The sequence below is a fragment of the Odontesthes bonariensis genome, chromosome 1 (assembly GCF_027942865.1).
Source record: "Odontesthes bonariensis isolate fOdoBon6 chromosome 1, fOdoBon6.hap1, whole genome shotgun sequence".
NCBI classification, from domain to species: Eukaryota; Metazoa; Chordata; class Actinopteri; order Atheriniformes; family Atherinopsidae; genus Odontesthes; species Odontesthes bonariensis.
In genome coordinates, this window is record NC_134506.1 from 17,786,508 (window position 1) to 17,804,743 (window position 18,236).

General features: G+C 40.3%; 1 protein-coding gene across 2 annotated transcripts in view; it reads right to left on the reverse strand.

The window, feature by feature from the left end:
• Nucleotides 1-580: 580 nt before the first annotated feature.
• Nucleotides 581-18,236, reverse strand: part of pcdh17 (protocadherin 17) — a 63,418-nt gene continuing 45,762 nt past the window's right edge. For both annotated transcript variants that reach the window (XM_075447689.1, XM_075447619.1), the window contains exon 5: nt 581-4,532. In XM_075447689.1, the coding sequence (XP_075303804.1) occupies nt 3,835-4,532 (698 nt within the window). In that variant the 3' untranslated portion in view covers nt 581-3,834. The remainder of the gene's footprint in view (nt 4,533-18,236) is intronic.

Consider the following 18,236-nt stretch of genomic DNA (forward strand, 5'->3'; position numbering starts at 1 on the left):
TGAAGCAGTGACTTTCTGAGTCTGTGTGCACTTGCATCAGTGTGAGTAATAGACCAGAGGTGGTTAGCCACATTCAACAAGGCCCTTTTCTAATCACTTGGTAAAACCAACAGTCTCAAGTGGGCAAAAATATCCCACTCTAGGCTGGAGTAATGCAGTGCCAACGGCGTATGATGCCAGCGTATAATTAGACAGTAACGAGAGGCCTCACATAATGCTCCATCTCTAAACTTCTGAGGCCAAAACTATGTGTTGGCCTCAACAGCAACGTCTGCTCTATTAAACAGCAAATAGCCTGAGAAAGGGGCCATGGCTTTAGAGAATTCCTTCTTTCCACTGGACCCAGCTCATTTCCTTACCCTCAGTTTGTGAGTGTGCAGACGGTGGCCTGGCCCAGGGAACACCATTAGAGGGGACAGGACTTTGAATTGTGACAGTGACCGTTTGCGGCAGCCGGGCTTGGAGTAAAATGACTAAATCCTGGGATAACCTCTGCACTTTTTTTTTGGTAATTAATGGCAAAATAAAGGAAAGACCACAGCAATAGAGGTTTAATGTGAGTTGGATTTAAATATATGGGAAAAATAAACTGAGGAATAAAATAATTGTTTTGTAAAACAATGAGGGCATGAGAGGGAATCGAGCACACACACACACACACACACACACACGCAACCACACACACTCACACCAATGTGGAACATGCCTGTTGTAGCATGAAGACTGAGCAAAATGAAATAAAAAGAAAATAAACCATGAAGACAAGTGTGGAAGACTCACATTTGTCTCGGTAGTGTTTTGCCCTCTCTTTCAGCTTTTATTTTCAGGGGTTATGAATTTCAATGGAAGGCAGTGTGCTGCTGAAGTGCCTTGGTGTTTTAGTGAGTGTGTGCAACGACATTCCTGTTAGGATCAAAGCTGCAGTGCACTTCGAGCAGCATATTTCAACTGTTTGTACTGTTGTGTGTGATGTGAATGTGAGGTTTGCTTGATTCATGTAGATATTTGAGACATAATGGGGAAAAAAAGAAAAGGAAATCTCATTCAAAAAGAACCATAAATATTTTCCTGCTTCATCAAAACCTCCAAGCCACCTCTAAAAACAGCCTCTGTCATCTCTTAGGAAAAGAGCGAGGGTAAACCTAAACCAAATACTTTTCAGAAGAAAGAGAGGAGAAAAGGCAACAGTTACTTTGCCCCTCACAGGCGAGGAAGCAAACAGTCGAAGATGAGAAAAACAAGCAAATGAACAGCAAACTATAAAAAAGAAGGCAGAAGACAGAATGAAAGATTGACAGGAAAATGTTCAAACATGCACCTCAACCAGAAAACGGAGGAAAGAACAGAATGTCTGCAGGAACGGATGTGATAACACGTGCCGGTTCAGCCCTGTGTGGCAGCCGCATGGACGATAAGTCACTGTTCCCTCTTATGGCTGCGTGTTACATACATTTGGTGATTGTGGTCACATTTTCCAAAACACATCTAGTCTAGTAGCCTACTGTTCTGCGTATTCTATTGTTTATTAGAAAAATCACCTCCTGCTATTATTTCAGAGTGGCCGAAATGTGCCAAAATTTTCAAAAATAAATGTCTGTATATTTTTTCTTAAGAAAGCCTGGATGTGAAGACACTTGGTTATATAAACCATGTACCTAAACAGCGAAGACATCAAATCCAATGGATAGAATTTCTGATGCCAAGTCTCTCTGCAAAGTATGAGAATTCTAACATGTATTGAGAAGGAGTATATACATAAACAACACAGACTGCGTAGAAAGAACCTCTTTTGGTCCTTTATAGAAAATGCACATTCTGGTGGACCAGGGCTTTATAAGCAGTCACAAAGCTCCACAGATACAACAAGCTCTCTGCAGAGACAGTAAGGCAGTTTACGATCACCAAGGAAACCACTCCGCTTTCCATATGGCAGGTTTCTTTCATTCTTTTCTTCTTTTTTTTTTTGTTTTTGGAAAGGAAGTAAAAACATAATGAACAGAAAATACTCAGACTAGTTATTGTTAAAGAAAATAGCTGCCCTGTAAAAATCTGCTCAGTAAAAATATTTCTAACTTGTGGTTGTTGCTTTTTGTTATTGGTTTGAATTGTATTCCAGATCAGCTGGCTCATTAAGCTTTCAACAGTTATTGTATTTGATCCAGCTGGATCTCAGGGTAAAAAGAGGCGACATCTCAAAAGCACTGAAGCCAGCCTGCAAAGATGCAGAGAAGAGATGAAAAAAAGAAAACACCAACAAAAACCCAAACTAAAGCAAACTCACAGAGTTCGACAGCTACTAAGGCAACTTTTGCCAAATACAATATAAGCCCATGTATATTGCAACACAACAATATATTAATTTAATAAAATACACAATATAGCTTTTGTACACATAACAATTTGGCTCAAATGCACAGAAATTGCAGTAAAATCAATAAAAATATGTCAGTTTTTTCATGTAAACACATCTAAATTGGATACATATACACATATAATGATATTATGTATAGTGATAATGTGAAGGGACATTTTCTTGTTTATTCATATTTTTGGATATTTGTCTTCAAAACAATGGCAGTGTCCTTTGCAGTTCTTTGAGTTTGTACCCCGCACTGGACCTTAACTCCAGGACACTCTTTGTTGAGATTCCTCATTTCTTTTTTTTCTTACAAAATGTATAAATATTCTGTTAATATTTGGACACTATACATGGATTCATACATACAGTCATCTATATAATTATATAGATATAATTTTTTCACAGTTGAGGAAAAATGTCCCTTTTTATACAACTTGCCGTGATTGCCTTAAGGCATAGTCACACACATGATAATTCACTGTACACAAGGGACTAAAAGCTGATGATGTACATGTATAAAGACAATTCCACAGATGGATTAATTGTGTGTAAGCATTCTTGTGTGTGTTTGTGTGTGGTGGGGCATCAGTGCATGTGAGTGTGTCAGCATATGTATCCGCAAAGTGTAGCGCACATGTGTGAAGTTGGTGCGTGCAACTGCACTGCTCGGCAACATGAACATTTAAATAGAGGTGTGAGACAGACACAGCGTACACACGTAGCTACATATGACAGGTGAAACATGGTTACACTGGTAATAATTCTCCTTCAGTGGAGCACTAAAGCAGCTCCAACTCAAGGTCCATTACAATCCCCTGCAAACACCACCATGATTAACCAATCTCTTCTGATACAAGTCCGGTCTGTCACACGCAGAACACCTACAGTATATTAAATTCAAAAAAGATAAGCTTGTATTGTCTATTTTGGCCTTTCACTGGCCCACACAGATGAGCGTTTTTCTCTGTTTCTGCATCGATTGTCGTGTCTGACCATAAATAGTCCTTTTTTTGTTCAATTTCAATGTCCATCACACACAACAAAAAAATCCACCTACACACGTTTAAGAATGCAGGATTTCACGAGAGACCATGAACACATATATGAGCTGGTGGGCACTTAGATAAGAGCTTGCAAGGTGTCAGAGGGATAAGCCTCTGCAGTTTGCTTAGGAATAAAAAAAAAAAAAAGAAAGAAAAGAAAAGTTTATAAATTCAGAAGAAGTCAGACGTCAGTTCCTGTTTGTTGGTAGGAGTCTAAACATCAAAACTGGTGCCACGTGTCTGACAAAATAAATGTTTGTCTGTCCAGTGTATGTACTTTTCTACAACAGATACAGTGAAAAGAGCCCCAGTCATAAGAGCCATTTAACCTTTTCAAATTGTTTTGGTAACAGTTTTGTCATGAGAGTTTTTGGAATAGCATCCCATTCCTGTCTCTACCTTCCAATTTCTTTTTGTTCCAGCCCTTCTGTGTCACTTTCTGAGTGTGCCAGTCGCCTCACTTCCTCTGCAGTCCTTCAAAAGTTTGTCGATATCCCTCACCACCTGGTCAGCGTCCATTCCATCGTGGTTTGCGTCAGGCTCCACCTGCTCCAGGACACACTCCATTTCACCTGCTGCCTCCTGACTGATCCTGGAGCGAGCTTCTGCAAGCACCTTTGCCACGGGGTCTGAGGAGGACAAGGACGGGTAGATCCCCTGGTCTCTGGTTTGTTTGGTTGGTGACAGGTATTGACCATTAGGAGGTCCGTAGTGACCAGAGCAGGAAGCAGGGGGAGGTATGCCCTCTGCCCCATCAGCTGGGCTTTTGACCGAGGAGCAGGGAGACATAGTGGAGCAGCCCTTGGTAGGGCTGCTAGAAGCTGAGGGTACCTCTTGGAGTAGTGGGCTGAGGGCACGTTTCGCTTTCAAGTAGGGCTTGACGTTGGCAACCAGGATGGTGTGGTCACGCCTTTCTTTGCCAAAGGTACAGAATGTTTTCTTGCCATTGGGGTTGACAGTTTCATAGGTCTCTGTGTCAGGCACAGTCTCCATCCCGGCTGGCACAAACATATTGTTGCGGTAGTCAATGCCCTCCGCCTGGTTTCCACCGGCAGTGAACTGAGGCATCCAGCAGCGATCAGAATGACCCAGTACTCTGCACTCGTCTGTACAATTCAGACAGTCCTCATCTGCAAAAGAAAAAGAGGGAGGGGGTGGATGGAGGAAAGGGTTACTCACGTCAGTTGTGCGCATAAAATAGAGTAAAGGTACACAGTGAGAGGGTAATTGAATCATATTTCTATTATAAAGCTGAACTGAAGTGTATAAGGAGTTGGAGCTTTAAGTTAGGAAAGAAGCAAAGCCTTAAAAATAATGTGAAAAAGGAACAGCCTGCTGAGGATGTCCTATTCTTAACACACGTACAAAATTATGCACATGTGCACACACACATGTACACAGCTTACCAAGGGGACTGGGGGACACCTGCTTGCATTTTTCAGAGCCCAGATCAAGGGGATGGCAGAGCATACAGAAAGATGGGGAGGGAGCGAGAGAAAAACAACAACGGTTGAGGTTTGGCAAAGGCATAGTGCCGTTATCATAAATTCATGTCAGTGGGCTTTGAAGCCCTCCCCAGATAGAGAGGCAATGCCAAATGGCTTGTGCTTCTTTCCCGTGTGTTTGTGCCTATTTATTTGTGCACGCCTTGTTGTTGTCGTGTGTGCGCTGTGCACATGTGTGTGAGAGCCTGTGTTCTCTTCTTTCATCTCCATTCAGAGGGATGCACACTGGCTGATTATGGGAGTATTCATGCCTGTGTCAAATGGTTCCAGAACTTGGTTAAAAAAATCCTAATAACAAAAAAAAAAGAAGCTTATTTAGCACTCTTGAAAATGAGGAGAAAAAAATGTGGGGCAAAAAAAAAGAAAGAGAAAAAAGAAAAGTATTTGTTGCCCGATAAATGGATCTTTTCTGCTCAGGATGGGTAGAACGAAATCAAGAGAGGATACACATAAAGACATGATTTTAACTGTTGTGACTATAAAAATGAAAGCACTGACACTGGTTTCTTTCTTCTCATCCTCATCAATAGATCTGACAGTGGAGACTCCCCTCCCCAAAAAACAAACCTATGGTACATATGCTCATGCAGGCAATAATGATCTTTAATTACAACGACGACTTGATCCACGGCGGAAACCCCAGCTTCATCTGCACAGCTATCGTCGCCGCCTGCTAGCTATTATCTTTGCCTATTGACCTCCATCTCTGCTTGCGAGCCTCCACTTCTGCCTTCTAGCCACCGTCTGTGCCTACAGGCCACTGCTGACTTTCCATTACAAGCTGCCATTTTGCCTGTTGGACATTGGCTCTGTATGCTAACTATCATCTTTGCCTGCTGGACACCATCCTAGCTTGCTACGTTGTCACGACTTTCCTGAACTCCAAGAAAAGTGAAAAGAGGACATGACTCATGGTCAGATAAGTACAATGAGACTCGCTCTGATATTGTTCTTGGGTGTTTGCACCTTTGAAAGTGTACCGGGGTCTTCTGAGGGCTCATGCAACAACTTGGCTTACTCCTTTGGGAATTGCTCCAGATCTGTGACCCTCAACGAGACAATTTGCACCCTTTCAGATTTTATTATTTACTGGCGCTATTTTAACCAAAAACCAATTGAAAATTTAGTTTGTTTAATGTGCTTGTCTGTCCTAAGGAGCTGTTTTGTGTTAAATGAATCATCTCTCTCACATCTTGCTCAGGCAAGGAAAATTGGATTAGGATCAAATACAAATGGTAAAGGGAAAAGACTTATTCTACTTTTACTTTTAATATCAGGTAATGTACAACCGAACCCAGGTCCAATTACAAACAACATTAACACACCAGAGGAATTCAAAACCAGAACAGGTCTTGGTATAATACATATTAACACTCGCAGTTTATTCCCTAAGATAGACCTGGTTAAAATCTGGATTGAGACTACTAATACGGATGTTTTAGTCTTGTCTGAAACATGGCTAAAAAATTCCATTACAAATAAAAATATTTCCTTGGAAGGTTATAATATTTTTCGTTGTGATCGAGTTGGGAAAGGTGGTGGTGTTGCCATCTATGTAAGGAATAACTTCCATGTTACACTTATATCGTCTGTATCCATTCCTAAACAATTCGAATTACTAGCCTTGAAAATTGAATTTGCTAAGGACCAGCATATCACAGTTATAGGGTCTTATCGACCACCTTCTGCTGTCAGTGATGCACTGCCAAATTTGTCCAAATATTTAATTGACCTAAACAAAAATGAATTTGTGTTGTTAGGAGATTTAAATCTAGACTGGTTGAAAGCATCCTCAGATAGCCTAAAAACTGTCTGTGACTCTTTAAATATTACCCAGTTAATAAATTATCCCACCCGACTTAACAACAAATGCCCTCAAAATTCATCACTTCTTGATTTAATTATGACAAATGCTCCGAATAAATATACAGGAATAGGAGTTTTTGCAAATGACCTTAGTGATCATTGTGCTGTAGGCACAGTTAGAAATCTCAAGTTACCTAAACCTAAACCACGTATCTTAACCATAAGAGATTTAAAACGCTTAAATGATCAAGCTTTTGTTCATGACTTGCAATTTTTTAACTGGAATAGAATCTCTCTTTTTGACAATGTTGACCTTGCCTGGCAGTATTTCTATGAAGAGTTTTTAAGACTAATAAATAAACATGCTCCCATACGTAAAATCAGGGTGAAGGGACAAAATAATCCATGGTTTTCCCCAGATATTGGGGCACTCCTTAAACAAAGAAATGCAGCTTGGGCTACAGCAAGGAAATACAATACTGAGGAGAGCTGGCTCTGTTTCAGGAAATTGCGGAATAGGTGTACATCATTAATTAAGAAAGCAAAGTCAAACTATTTTCTTGCAGAAATGACAAAAAATTTAAATGATCCAAAGAAATTTTGGAAAACAGTGAAATTGGCTACTGAACAAGCGCCTCAGAGTGATTTTCCAAATTTTGTTTGGGACAAAAGTAAAATGGTGTCTGATAAATTAGCAATTTTAAATTATTTTAATGATCATTTTATCTCTGTTGGTTCTCTATTCGATGATTTAAATTCATCTGGTGTGAATATAAATACTGATGAACAGTTTTTGAAAAATCATTGTAACGTCACCACTTTCGATTTTTCCCCTATTTGTGCAGCCGAGGTTCTCAGAGAATTGAAAAATTTAGACATAAAGAAATCAGCAGGGCCAGACAATCTGGATCCTTTTTTTCTAAAATTAGCTGCTGAATTTATAGCGGAGCCATTGTCTCATATTTATAATTTAAGTCTAAACTCAAATAAAATCCCTAATGTCTGGAAATCAGCATTTGTTGTGCCTCTATTTAAAGGATAAGACCGGTTTTTTGACATTGGGCCCTTGATTTCACATTATAACATGATGTTCTACTCACCCCTGCTTGTTGTTGAACATTTGGAGCTGTTCCGAAGATATTCGCGAGGCGTCTGGCTGCTCTCTTGAGATATTCGGCCATGAAACGGTTTCCTATGGGCAAGCTTATACAGGCACAAACTATGCTGTTTATAATTTATTAATTACTCTACACTAGCACTGATAACGTGGAGGTGCGTCGCTTACTTAAAAAAATCCGGGTTACTAATTTTGAATTTTAGCCGAATGAATAAATAGGCAGCAGGTCTGTGGGCTGTCTGTGGCAGTAGCACGATGAGGACGTCAGTAACACCCACTTTACGACAAAAAAATCAAAATTACAACAACCCGGATTTTTTTAAGTAAGCGACGCACCTCCACGTTATCAGTGCTAGTGTAGAGTAATTAATAAATTATAAACAGCATAGTTTGTGCCTGTATAAGCTTGCCCATAGGAAACCGTTTCATGGCCGAATATCTCAAGAGAGCAGCCAGACGCCTCGCGAATATCTTCGGAACAGCTCCAAATGTTCAACAACAAGCAGGGGTGAGTAGAACATCATGTTATAATGTGAAATCAAGGGCCCAATGTAAAAAAACCGATCTTATCCTTTAAAGGTGGAGAATCATCACAGGCAAACAATTACAGACCAATTTCTAAACTGTGTATCCTTGCTAAAATTCTTGAGAAATTAGTTGCAGATCAATTAAAGACTTTTTTAGATTGCAATTGTGTTTTACAAACTGCACAATCTGGATTTTGGAAAAAACATAGTACTGTTACTGCCACTTTAAAGGTTATAAATGACTTAATTCAGGCTCTTGATAACAAAAAGCATTGCGTCGCTCTATTTATTGATTAATCAAAGGCATTTGACACAGTAAATCACACGCTTTTAATTGATATTTTACACAAAATCGGGCTCTCACATCAAGCTATCATGTGGGTTGCTGATTACCTGTCAAATAGAACCCAGAAAGTTCAACTGGGCGGCTTCAATTCTTCTATTTGTACGATTTTAAATGGTGTCCCACAGGGCTCAGTTCTTGGGCCACTTTTATTCTCTATTTATATAAATAACTTGTGTGAAAATCTGTCAAATGCTTTTTATCATTTTTATGCCGACGACATGGTAATTTACTGCTATGCTACATCACTGGCACAGGCAATTCAGTATTTGCAGTCTGCATTTAATGTAGTTCAAACCCGCTTACAAACGCTGAAGTTGGTCCTGAATGTGGAAAAAACAAAAGCAATGTTTTTTTCACATTCTAAAAAAATAACAGATGTTCCCCCATTGCTCACCACTACAGCAGGAACACAAATTGAGTTTGTCAGTAATTATAAATATCTTGGCTTTATTTTAGATAAAGAGCTTTCTTTTAAAAGTCATATAGCAAATTTGTGTCGTACACTGAAGATGAAGATTGGGTTTTATTACCGAAATGGGTCCTGTTTTTCTCTTAAAGCTAGAAGTAAATTGGTAGCTGCAACATTTCTGCCGCTCCTGGACTACGGCGATGTTTTATATATGAATGCTTCGACCAAATGTCTTCAATCATTAAATACTGTTTATCATTGTGCTTTAAGATTTGTAACCGGTTGTAGACGTCTCACACATCATTGTGATTTGTATGCTAAAGCTGAATGGCCTCCTCTAAGTGTACGGAGAAACAATCATTTGTTGATCCTGATTTATAAATCTCTGCTTGGCTTGGCACCAGCATACTTACACTCTCTTTTAACTAGATCTGTTAATTCCCATTCTTTACGTTCCAATAACATCTTTCGTTTGCATGTTCCACGCTTCCGAACTGAGAAAGGGAAGCAAGCTTTCAGTGTGATGGCTCCCACTGTCTGGAATCAGCTACAGTCTGAAATCAAGATGACTGAATGGATTTCACTCGATTTATTTCGAGCGATTCTAAAAAACAGGCAACGAGATTCTTTTAAACAGTGTCATTGTTTTTAAATTGTTTTATACTGTTTTATCTCTGTGTATATGTATGTATTAATTTGAATTTTTGTAACCAGGTTGATATGTCCTGCAGATTACTGCCCAGGTCCCCCTTGAAAATGAGATTTCGATCTCAATGGGGTTCACCTGGTTAATTAAAATATGAAAAATTACATTATAAGAATACGTGACCTCTAGTGGTCATCAGTGCAGCTGCATGTAAAGTGAGAAACAGGCTTCAAAATCAAAAGCTTTTTGAGTACAAACAATATCTTTTAGCTGTGACGTCCTTTTGTTCGAACCAAGAAGTTTTGATTTCAAACCCCTAAGCAAGTCATTTTCTTGGCTAAACCCAACCATGAAGTCGGGTTTGGTTGTTTTGACTGGAGGACTTGTTGAACAGTGAATACAAATAAAAGACGATTACAACAAACTTTGACTGAGAAGATATTAAAGCAATGACTGCACCACATTTCAAATTTCTTGTAGCAATGCAAAATATGATAGTAAAAAAGTAGTTCCAGTCACAGAGATTTTATTTCTGTTGACTCAGTCCGTTACCTGTTGGTAGATCAGGGGTCCGTTTCACAAAGCAGGTTCAACCAACTCTGAGTCTATTCCTGATCTCTGAGTTGATCTACTCTGAGATAGAAAACTCTGAGTTTTCGGTTCCAGAAACGCTGATTTGAGTGAGGTTAATCAACTCTGAGTAGGTTCACCTTGAGTTTAGCGCATGCACCACAACTTTAAAAAGCCAGCATCAATGGAGCCCCGATTCGACGAGTCACCTTGGCAACGGGAAAGAGGAGGGGCTACGTTTTTCACCAACCTCGAATTGGAAATCTTAATGCGCTCATACGGCGAGTTTCAATACGTTTTTAGAAATAAGTGCAACACCGCTGCAGCAGCAAAAGTGTAAGTTTAAATGTAGCCTTCTGCAATCACAATAATATTACAGGGAAACTGCTTGAATGGTAGCCCATTCATTTATTTAATTTAGGTGCAATCTCGCGGGGGAGAAGCGCACTTGGCAGCAGTTTAAGATGAAATATAAAAAACATTGTTCAAACAGGTGAGACCTCGGCATGGAGGCTCATTTTGATCATGTTTTACACTGTAAAATAAATATTAAGTGGCTATTTGACTGTGCAGTTATTTTATTCCCAACATAATGCTGTTTTCACACACATAAACTATGTCTTCTCATCTATATCATCCATCCATCCATTATCTATACCGCTGAATCCGTCAGTCGGGTCGCGGGGGGGCTGGAGCCTATCCCAGCGGTCAATGGGCAAGAGGCGGGGTACACCCTGGACAGACCGCCAGTCCATCACAGAGCCACATAGAGACAAACGAGACAAACAACCATACACACTCACAGTCACTCCGAAGGACAATTTAGAGTCATCATCTATATCATGTTCTGTTAAATAATTAAGCCTATTTAAACTAACACAGACTTCTACTGAGCCAACAGAAAGAAGGCAGATGCCCGTAAAACCGGTGCTGCCCAGCACCGCCACCTCTGACGGGAGGGCAGTGGCTGAGGGAGTCCACCCCCAAGACACGACCGCCTTTATAAAATATAATAGGCCTATATATGTCTTTTTTAAGCATATTCATACAAATATTTATTTGTCTTTTATGTCTTTTTTTTCTTTTGTCCCAACACATTCTGATAGTGCCGCTCAAAAAGATAATTGTCTGTAAATGCAAAAATCTATGCGCGGTCTGATAACCATCTCCGACGAATATTTATTTCTCCGCACAATAATGCTGCACCTTCATCCACGGGATCGTTGTCAAAAGGACATGCCATGTTCGTGAAAAAAGTCGCCTCTTACAGTGCCTAAAGGACTTATAGAAGTAGAAAAACTCGCTCTGCTGACTGAATGAATGAGGAAATCAAATGGTGTGTGTGGCTGAAAGAGGGCGGAGACAGAAAGAAACTCGAGGTTTCTTGAATAAAACCTGGTCCCGACCAGGTTAGGTTCAGAGAGTCTGTTACTACGGTAACTGACCGAGAGGTTAAGTTACCTCTCTTTGTGAAACAGGCTAGAGTTACCCCTCTTTCTCGGGGTTGAGTTACCTCCCTTTGTGAAACGGAAAACTCAGGGTTTCCCTCATTTCAGGGTTAACCTACTCAGAGTTTTCACTAAACCTGCTACGTGAAACGGACCTCAGGACTCCAACAACAAAAACATTGTCGCATCCGTATGTCTTTACCATGGTCATTACAGCTTGTTGTCACTTCTTTCACCTCTCCTGCTGAATCCTAGTGATGACTTTTAAAACTTGTCATCCACATGTGCAATCAAAGCGCATTTTAAATCAGTCACCTGTAACAAGCTTGAACAAGCTGGTTGTGGTTGGAAAGAAAAATCTGAAGGTGTAATTTTGGGGGATTTTTCTAACAGGAAGCTTCGAGCTGTTTTCTTCCACCTTGTTTTTAAGGCAACTTTTAATGGAGTTAGAATGAGGCTATTCAGGGCGGTGCATTTCCACTACTATGCTCAACTAAATATGAGAGGACAACATTACTGTTAGAAGCTGTAAAGCTACCCCATCAATTCCATTATGTAATGCACGAACCTCTACAGAACGGTGAGAGTGCTGCTTTAAAGACCACAAACTTAGGGCTAACACAATCTTTCTTTGATGCGAATGAGAAGGCAGAGTGGATGTGCTTGAGTGCACTGGGCTTGGCTGTCTTTGCTGTGTTGCAGGTCAGCAGCCTAGATTCCTGAGAGACTGCCCTCCTAAGCTGTAGAGATGAGCTTAACACTTGTCTGAAGAAGCCAAACTGCCTTGGCTCGGAGAGCCTGACATTTCCCATGTCGAGGCAGTCATCTGAAGAGGAAATAAGGTGAGCTGGAAAGCACAGGCAAGACCAATATGAAACGGACAACATTTAAATGGTGTCGGGGCGAGGTAATGCATCTGCACACAGAGAGGCATCTGTGTATGTGTGTGCAAAAGTGGTTTGAGATTTAAAGCAAGAAAACATGCACAATACGTCAAACCGCAAAGATCGATGATCAAGTCAAAAGGCTGCACATAAAAAATAGAAACCCGACTACAATTTCCAACCTGAACTCACTATTACTGCGAGCCATCACTCAGGCTCAAAGTACAGAGACGATGTCTAACCATGCCTACTGTACCAGCTGACAATTACCACCCAGCTTGCACGAATTTCATACGCAAACAATCAACTGCTCTCAAAGGCAACCTGTGCATATTAAAGAATAAATAATCCATGCAGACATATTTTCTTCTATTTAGTTGGAGGAAACCTCAGATTGATTATTCATGTCTCTGCTGCACGTACAACCTTGAGGCATTCTCCTCATATCTATGGCTAACAATATGACATATGAGAGCAGGGGTGACATTCATCTCCCTCTCTGTTTCTTCGCTGTGGCTCTACCATCTCTCTGGGCTGGGCAGCAGAGGCCTTCACCAAGGACACATTTGCCTAAGATGATTTGGCTACCAGACGGATGCTCTATCTCTCCCCTTTTCAGTTTCCCTCACCACTGCGTATAGTCCAAGATAAATTAAGTTAATAGATCAACTAAAACGTGCAATCATTTGTCATAATTTGATTCACCTCTCGGCCAATGATCCGGTGCAGTACAATGTTAAATCAGACTAATAATCGGCACAATTATCTTTAATACATAGCAAATCATTGATGAAAAGAATCCCATGATCATCTTGACTTCTTTGTTTGAGTGTTTCTGGATTTTGTGTTTAAAAAAACTCATATTAAAAGTTTTGGTGAGGGGAGTCTTCTGGTCATTTCTTATTCTCTTTACTCACACAGAGTGCAGCTGCTGTGTCAGTAACAAACCATAAAAACAACACCGTGCATGTGCAACAAGCTCATACGTGCTGCTCATTCCTCTCTGCCAGTGACCGTACAGAGTAGCAGCAGAGAGGTGTTTCGCTACATTTGTCACAGGGCGTTTTTTACATTTTTTTTATTTTTATTTTAAAAAAGCAGCCTGAAAAGACTAAGCTGCTAAGTTGGCAACAGTGAGCCAACTGAAGCGTGATGTTCACTGTTCATTGTTGAGTTAGAGGGACATCAACCAGGCAAACCAGGATGGTAAATATTTCAAGATTTTTTAAAAGCAATATTCAACACTAAAAACCAAATATCTATTTAGCAAAAAAACAATATTAAAATAGCCAAATGCTAGGTTCGGTCCATCACTGTAGGTCCTCTTTTTGCTGCCCAATCAACTTTGTGATTTTTACATCTATTCTTGAGCTGAAATTCTGTAAAGCTGAAATCTCATGATAGCTATAATATACACAAAGAATTTTCTTCGTTCAGTTTTCACTCATCATGAAAGGTGAAATATTTGGCAGTAATATTATATGGCTAGAAAAAATTGTCTTTTAACTTTACAGACAAGCTTTGAAAATTACACCACACCTTAAAGCAATGGCAGTTATCAAAACTTCTCAGAGATCAGACACACAAGAAGAGGCAAGAAGAGGCCTCTCCTTTAAGAAGAATGTCACGGAAACTTCGATAGAATTGAGGGATCGAGACTCAAGAACAGCTGATGCTTCTATCATTGCAGCTTTGAAGACACTTGACCGGAATCTCTGATTGAAATCTAGTATTACACCTCCAGTGTCAACAAAAAGGCTTAATTAAACTCCACAGACTCTTGAGCACTTCTGGATGCGTTCTTAAATGCGATCAGCACGAGCTATCTTACTACCTCTGGCAGGGTTAATTGCCTTGCTTTAGGGCAGATTTTCAAGACTGGGTAACAATGCCTGAGATAGGACGGCTCTTCAGCTGCCTGTTATCTTTAATGCTAAAAGCACATGAAACCGATATTAAAGTAGCGGTAGGAAATCTTTGAGCACTAGTGAAAAAACACAAAGTGTCAAAGGAATCTTAACCAATTCAGAAAGTAATCTAAATTTGCTTCACCGCAAAAAAGAGTGAGCCTAAGTAAATAATCATGGTTTGCTGTAGTTGTCAACATTAAATATTGCTGTGCCTTGTAAAAAAAAAACCCAGCGTGAGATAGTTCAGTGACAATAAATGAAGTATTACTTACTAAGTACTTAGTCCCAACATCTTTAAAAGGAAGCAGATCTTGCAGAATAAATTATAATCAAGCTGAATAAATCATTTCAGTGTCAATTTCTTTTTAAAAGCAGAGCATCTAAAACAACGTCTGCACAATGTTTTACCATGAGAGGATAGCAAGGACACAGCTAAGAATGGCCTCTATACTAGAGTGAAACTACATATAAAAAGGCTCCACTTGTATGTGTCTGAAAGCATGATAGCGAATGTTAGGGTTCATCTAGCCAGTCACCAATAAACAAAACAAAAAACAACAACACATTTCACAAAGGAGATTTACAACTCATCTGCTCTCGGTTGATTGAGCCAATCTCGAGGGCTTAAAGCACTCAGTCTTTGTTGTGTGTTTTTGGTGGATTTACCAACATGAAAAAAACCAAAACCTTCTAACAATTCTTGATGAGCAGCACGCCGTAACAGATTGGCAAGAAAAAAACACAAAGAAATCAGGAAATTATGTCAAGATGGAATAAACAATCATTTAACAGTCCAAAGTTAATTACCTTTTTTCTATCCAGAATAAGTTGTTTCGAAAATTAACAATTTGTAAATGGAAGGGTAGACCACATGACATCAAGTGTAAGTGGGGGGAAAGGCCCAGCGCTGACCAAAACCAGCAAGCAGCTGGTCACATTTACTGAAATTATGAGCTGTTTTCTTTCAGTCTTGCTTTTGCAGGGTGAAAGTTTACCCTGTCTGGTGTGTGTGAAGTGTGTGCATTGAAACCTCTAAGTGAAAAAGTGCTCTTGTGTATCTGTGTGCGTCATAAAGCATGGCGTGATTTCCCTAAACAGTCTTTTCTCCCTCCTGACGCCTGCCCCCCCCCCCGTGGCCCTTACATGCCCATCCCTCCTCGCTTTATTACCCAGCCCTGTGATTAATGTCCTGCTGTCACATGCTGTGGTTCCCAAGGAGGGAGGGATGAGCCATAAGAGAGCTGTACTCACTGGCTAATGCTAAAAAACAACAGAAGTATAGTTGAACACTGGGCAAACCCATGAAAAGGTAAAATGGTACCTAAGTTAGAAAAGGAGGTAAAAGCTCCAAACAGATAACAGTGGTGACGAACCATCTCACCATGATGCACACCTGGGTAGTCATTAGACAGCTCGGTGAGCTACTAAAGAAGCCTTTGAGGCTGGAGATGATCTGAGATAATGTGTGTGAGTACTGAGGTTGCGCTGTGCTGAATATCCCCCAGCTCACCCAAGGTGGACAGGAGGAGTGGCAGCTGATGAATTGAGCAGAGCATCTGTGACAGACCACGACTGCACCTGTTCACCTGAGGGAGCTCACAGTGTGTGTTTGTGTGCACATAAGTGTGTGTGCATTATTTTGTTTTTAATCTTCTCTCCTACTGCTATCCGGCCCAGCTGATCCCCCACCCTCCTTGCTTTTTTCCTCAGCCAATCAGGTTAACTAAATACGTGAACTGCACAAATGAGAGAGTCTCCACTCTGACTGAACCAAATGTTTATATCATAATATCTTGTGACTTGTCAGGTGGTCGTGCCTTTTCACACTTTGGAAAGCAGTGAAAAGACTAAGCATCAGAAACGGAATATTTCCTTTCTAAAGAGCTCATGTTTACTGTCGTATTATAATCGGGTTTATTTTAGAGGATGCTTAGAATAAGTTTACATTCTTTTGTGTAAAAAAAACAAACAAACATTTATTTATTTTTTTTATATATACTGTTTAGAGCCCCCTCCCATAAAGTCCCAACCCGCTTTGTTCTTCAGCTAATTGGTAAGAAATTGTAAAACACAAGACAGCTGCTCCTCTTCTTGAGCAGAGGAGCAACTGGATAGAAATTATGCAAATGTTTTTTAAGATATCATTCAGTAAAGCAAGAGAAAGCCCCAACTCCAAATGAGAATATATAATTATTTATATATAAATTAGAATGTAGTTCATTATTGCATAAGGAGGACATAATTGTTGAGTTCCTGCATGAGACGTAAAAAGCAGAGCTGTGTTGAGTAAGACGGCTTTTCTTTAGAGTTGAATAGTCAGTTTTGCCAGCATTGTTTTAAGAGGCTGCAATTAAATGGTATTACAATGAAACTGCTGTTTGCCGCACAGTTTGCTGCGGGACCTGGATTCTGTGCCGGTGTGCTGCGCTGCTCCAACCAACAAACAACAGTAAATTGAGCCCATGATGTGATTTAAAACAGTAATTTGAAGCACTGCAGTTCGAATGCACTTGTCCGCTCATTATTTAAACTCCTTTTAATCGGAGGTCTAAGGCTTGACATCCCATCAATTCTCAAACAATACACATTATTGATTAACATACAATTATTCATCTTACGTTTTGCTATCAGTGTAGCCGTGAGTTGAGGGATTGGGCCAGGATTTTTTATTTTTTGGGCAGTAGTAGGCAGTAGGCTTAGCTGAGTGAATGAGAAGTATAGTTCTCTCCAGGAAAATTGATTTTATCACAGTGGGGGGCAGGAGAATACCGATGCTTAGCAGGAACTGCTTGGCAGCAGCGGGTGCACCGGCGGCTGGCAATGCACAGGATGAATCAAGGGCACATATCTTAGCTCAAACACTTCCCCTCTTTAGGTATTTTCCCACAAACTGCAGGTCCCCCTCTGCAGCTAATGCCCTTAGTTGCAAAAAGAACACCCTGAGGAGAGAGTGTTCATGCATAGGAGAGAGAAGGACCAAAACCTTGCAGGAGCATTAGCTCATATTCAAACAAAAACAAACACACAAAGCCTGATCAATGATGAGCAAGCATAGCTGTGTGCTGTGGGCGGAAGGAGGAGGGGTCTGTGGGTTACAGAGACAAGGGTCATCTGGACAGCCAAGTCGATGTTCTCAAACAGCCCTTTCCTGTTAACACAAAGCAGCAGCAAGGTCCTTAAAATGCAGGATGTGCTCTTAAAAAACACATTTATTTGCAAATTACCTGGCTGGTTCTATAAGAACTGGGGCAGGTGACTGCATGGTCACTTGGACTTTCCCAACGTCAGTTTATCTGTAGTTTAAGGGAATATTAGTTGTATTTTTTAATTAACCCTTTATGCACAAATTTATTTCAAACAATAATAGCTGTCCTTATAATTCAGTATGATTTTACATGCTTTATACTTTCACTGCTGAGGCATCATCTCAATAATGAATGATTTCTATCAGCTACAACTGACAACTGTGGGAAAAAGATCTCAACGCTTCCCCCCTTATTTGCTGACAGTCTGACCTGATACTGGGAAAAAAAACCCAACAAACAAGTTCAACGGTAATGAACGGCCATGGGAACCGATCCAAGGCCAAAACGTGCTGAGAACAGGTAAACTGATGTTTATCTGTAACCACATTTGTCATGTGTTACAACATTCCCACTGCTGTTT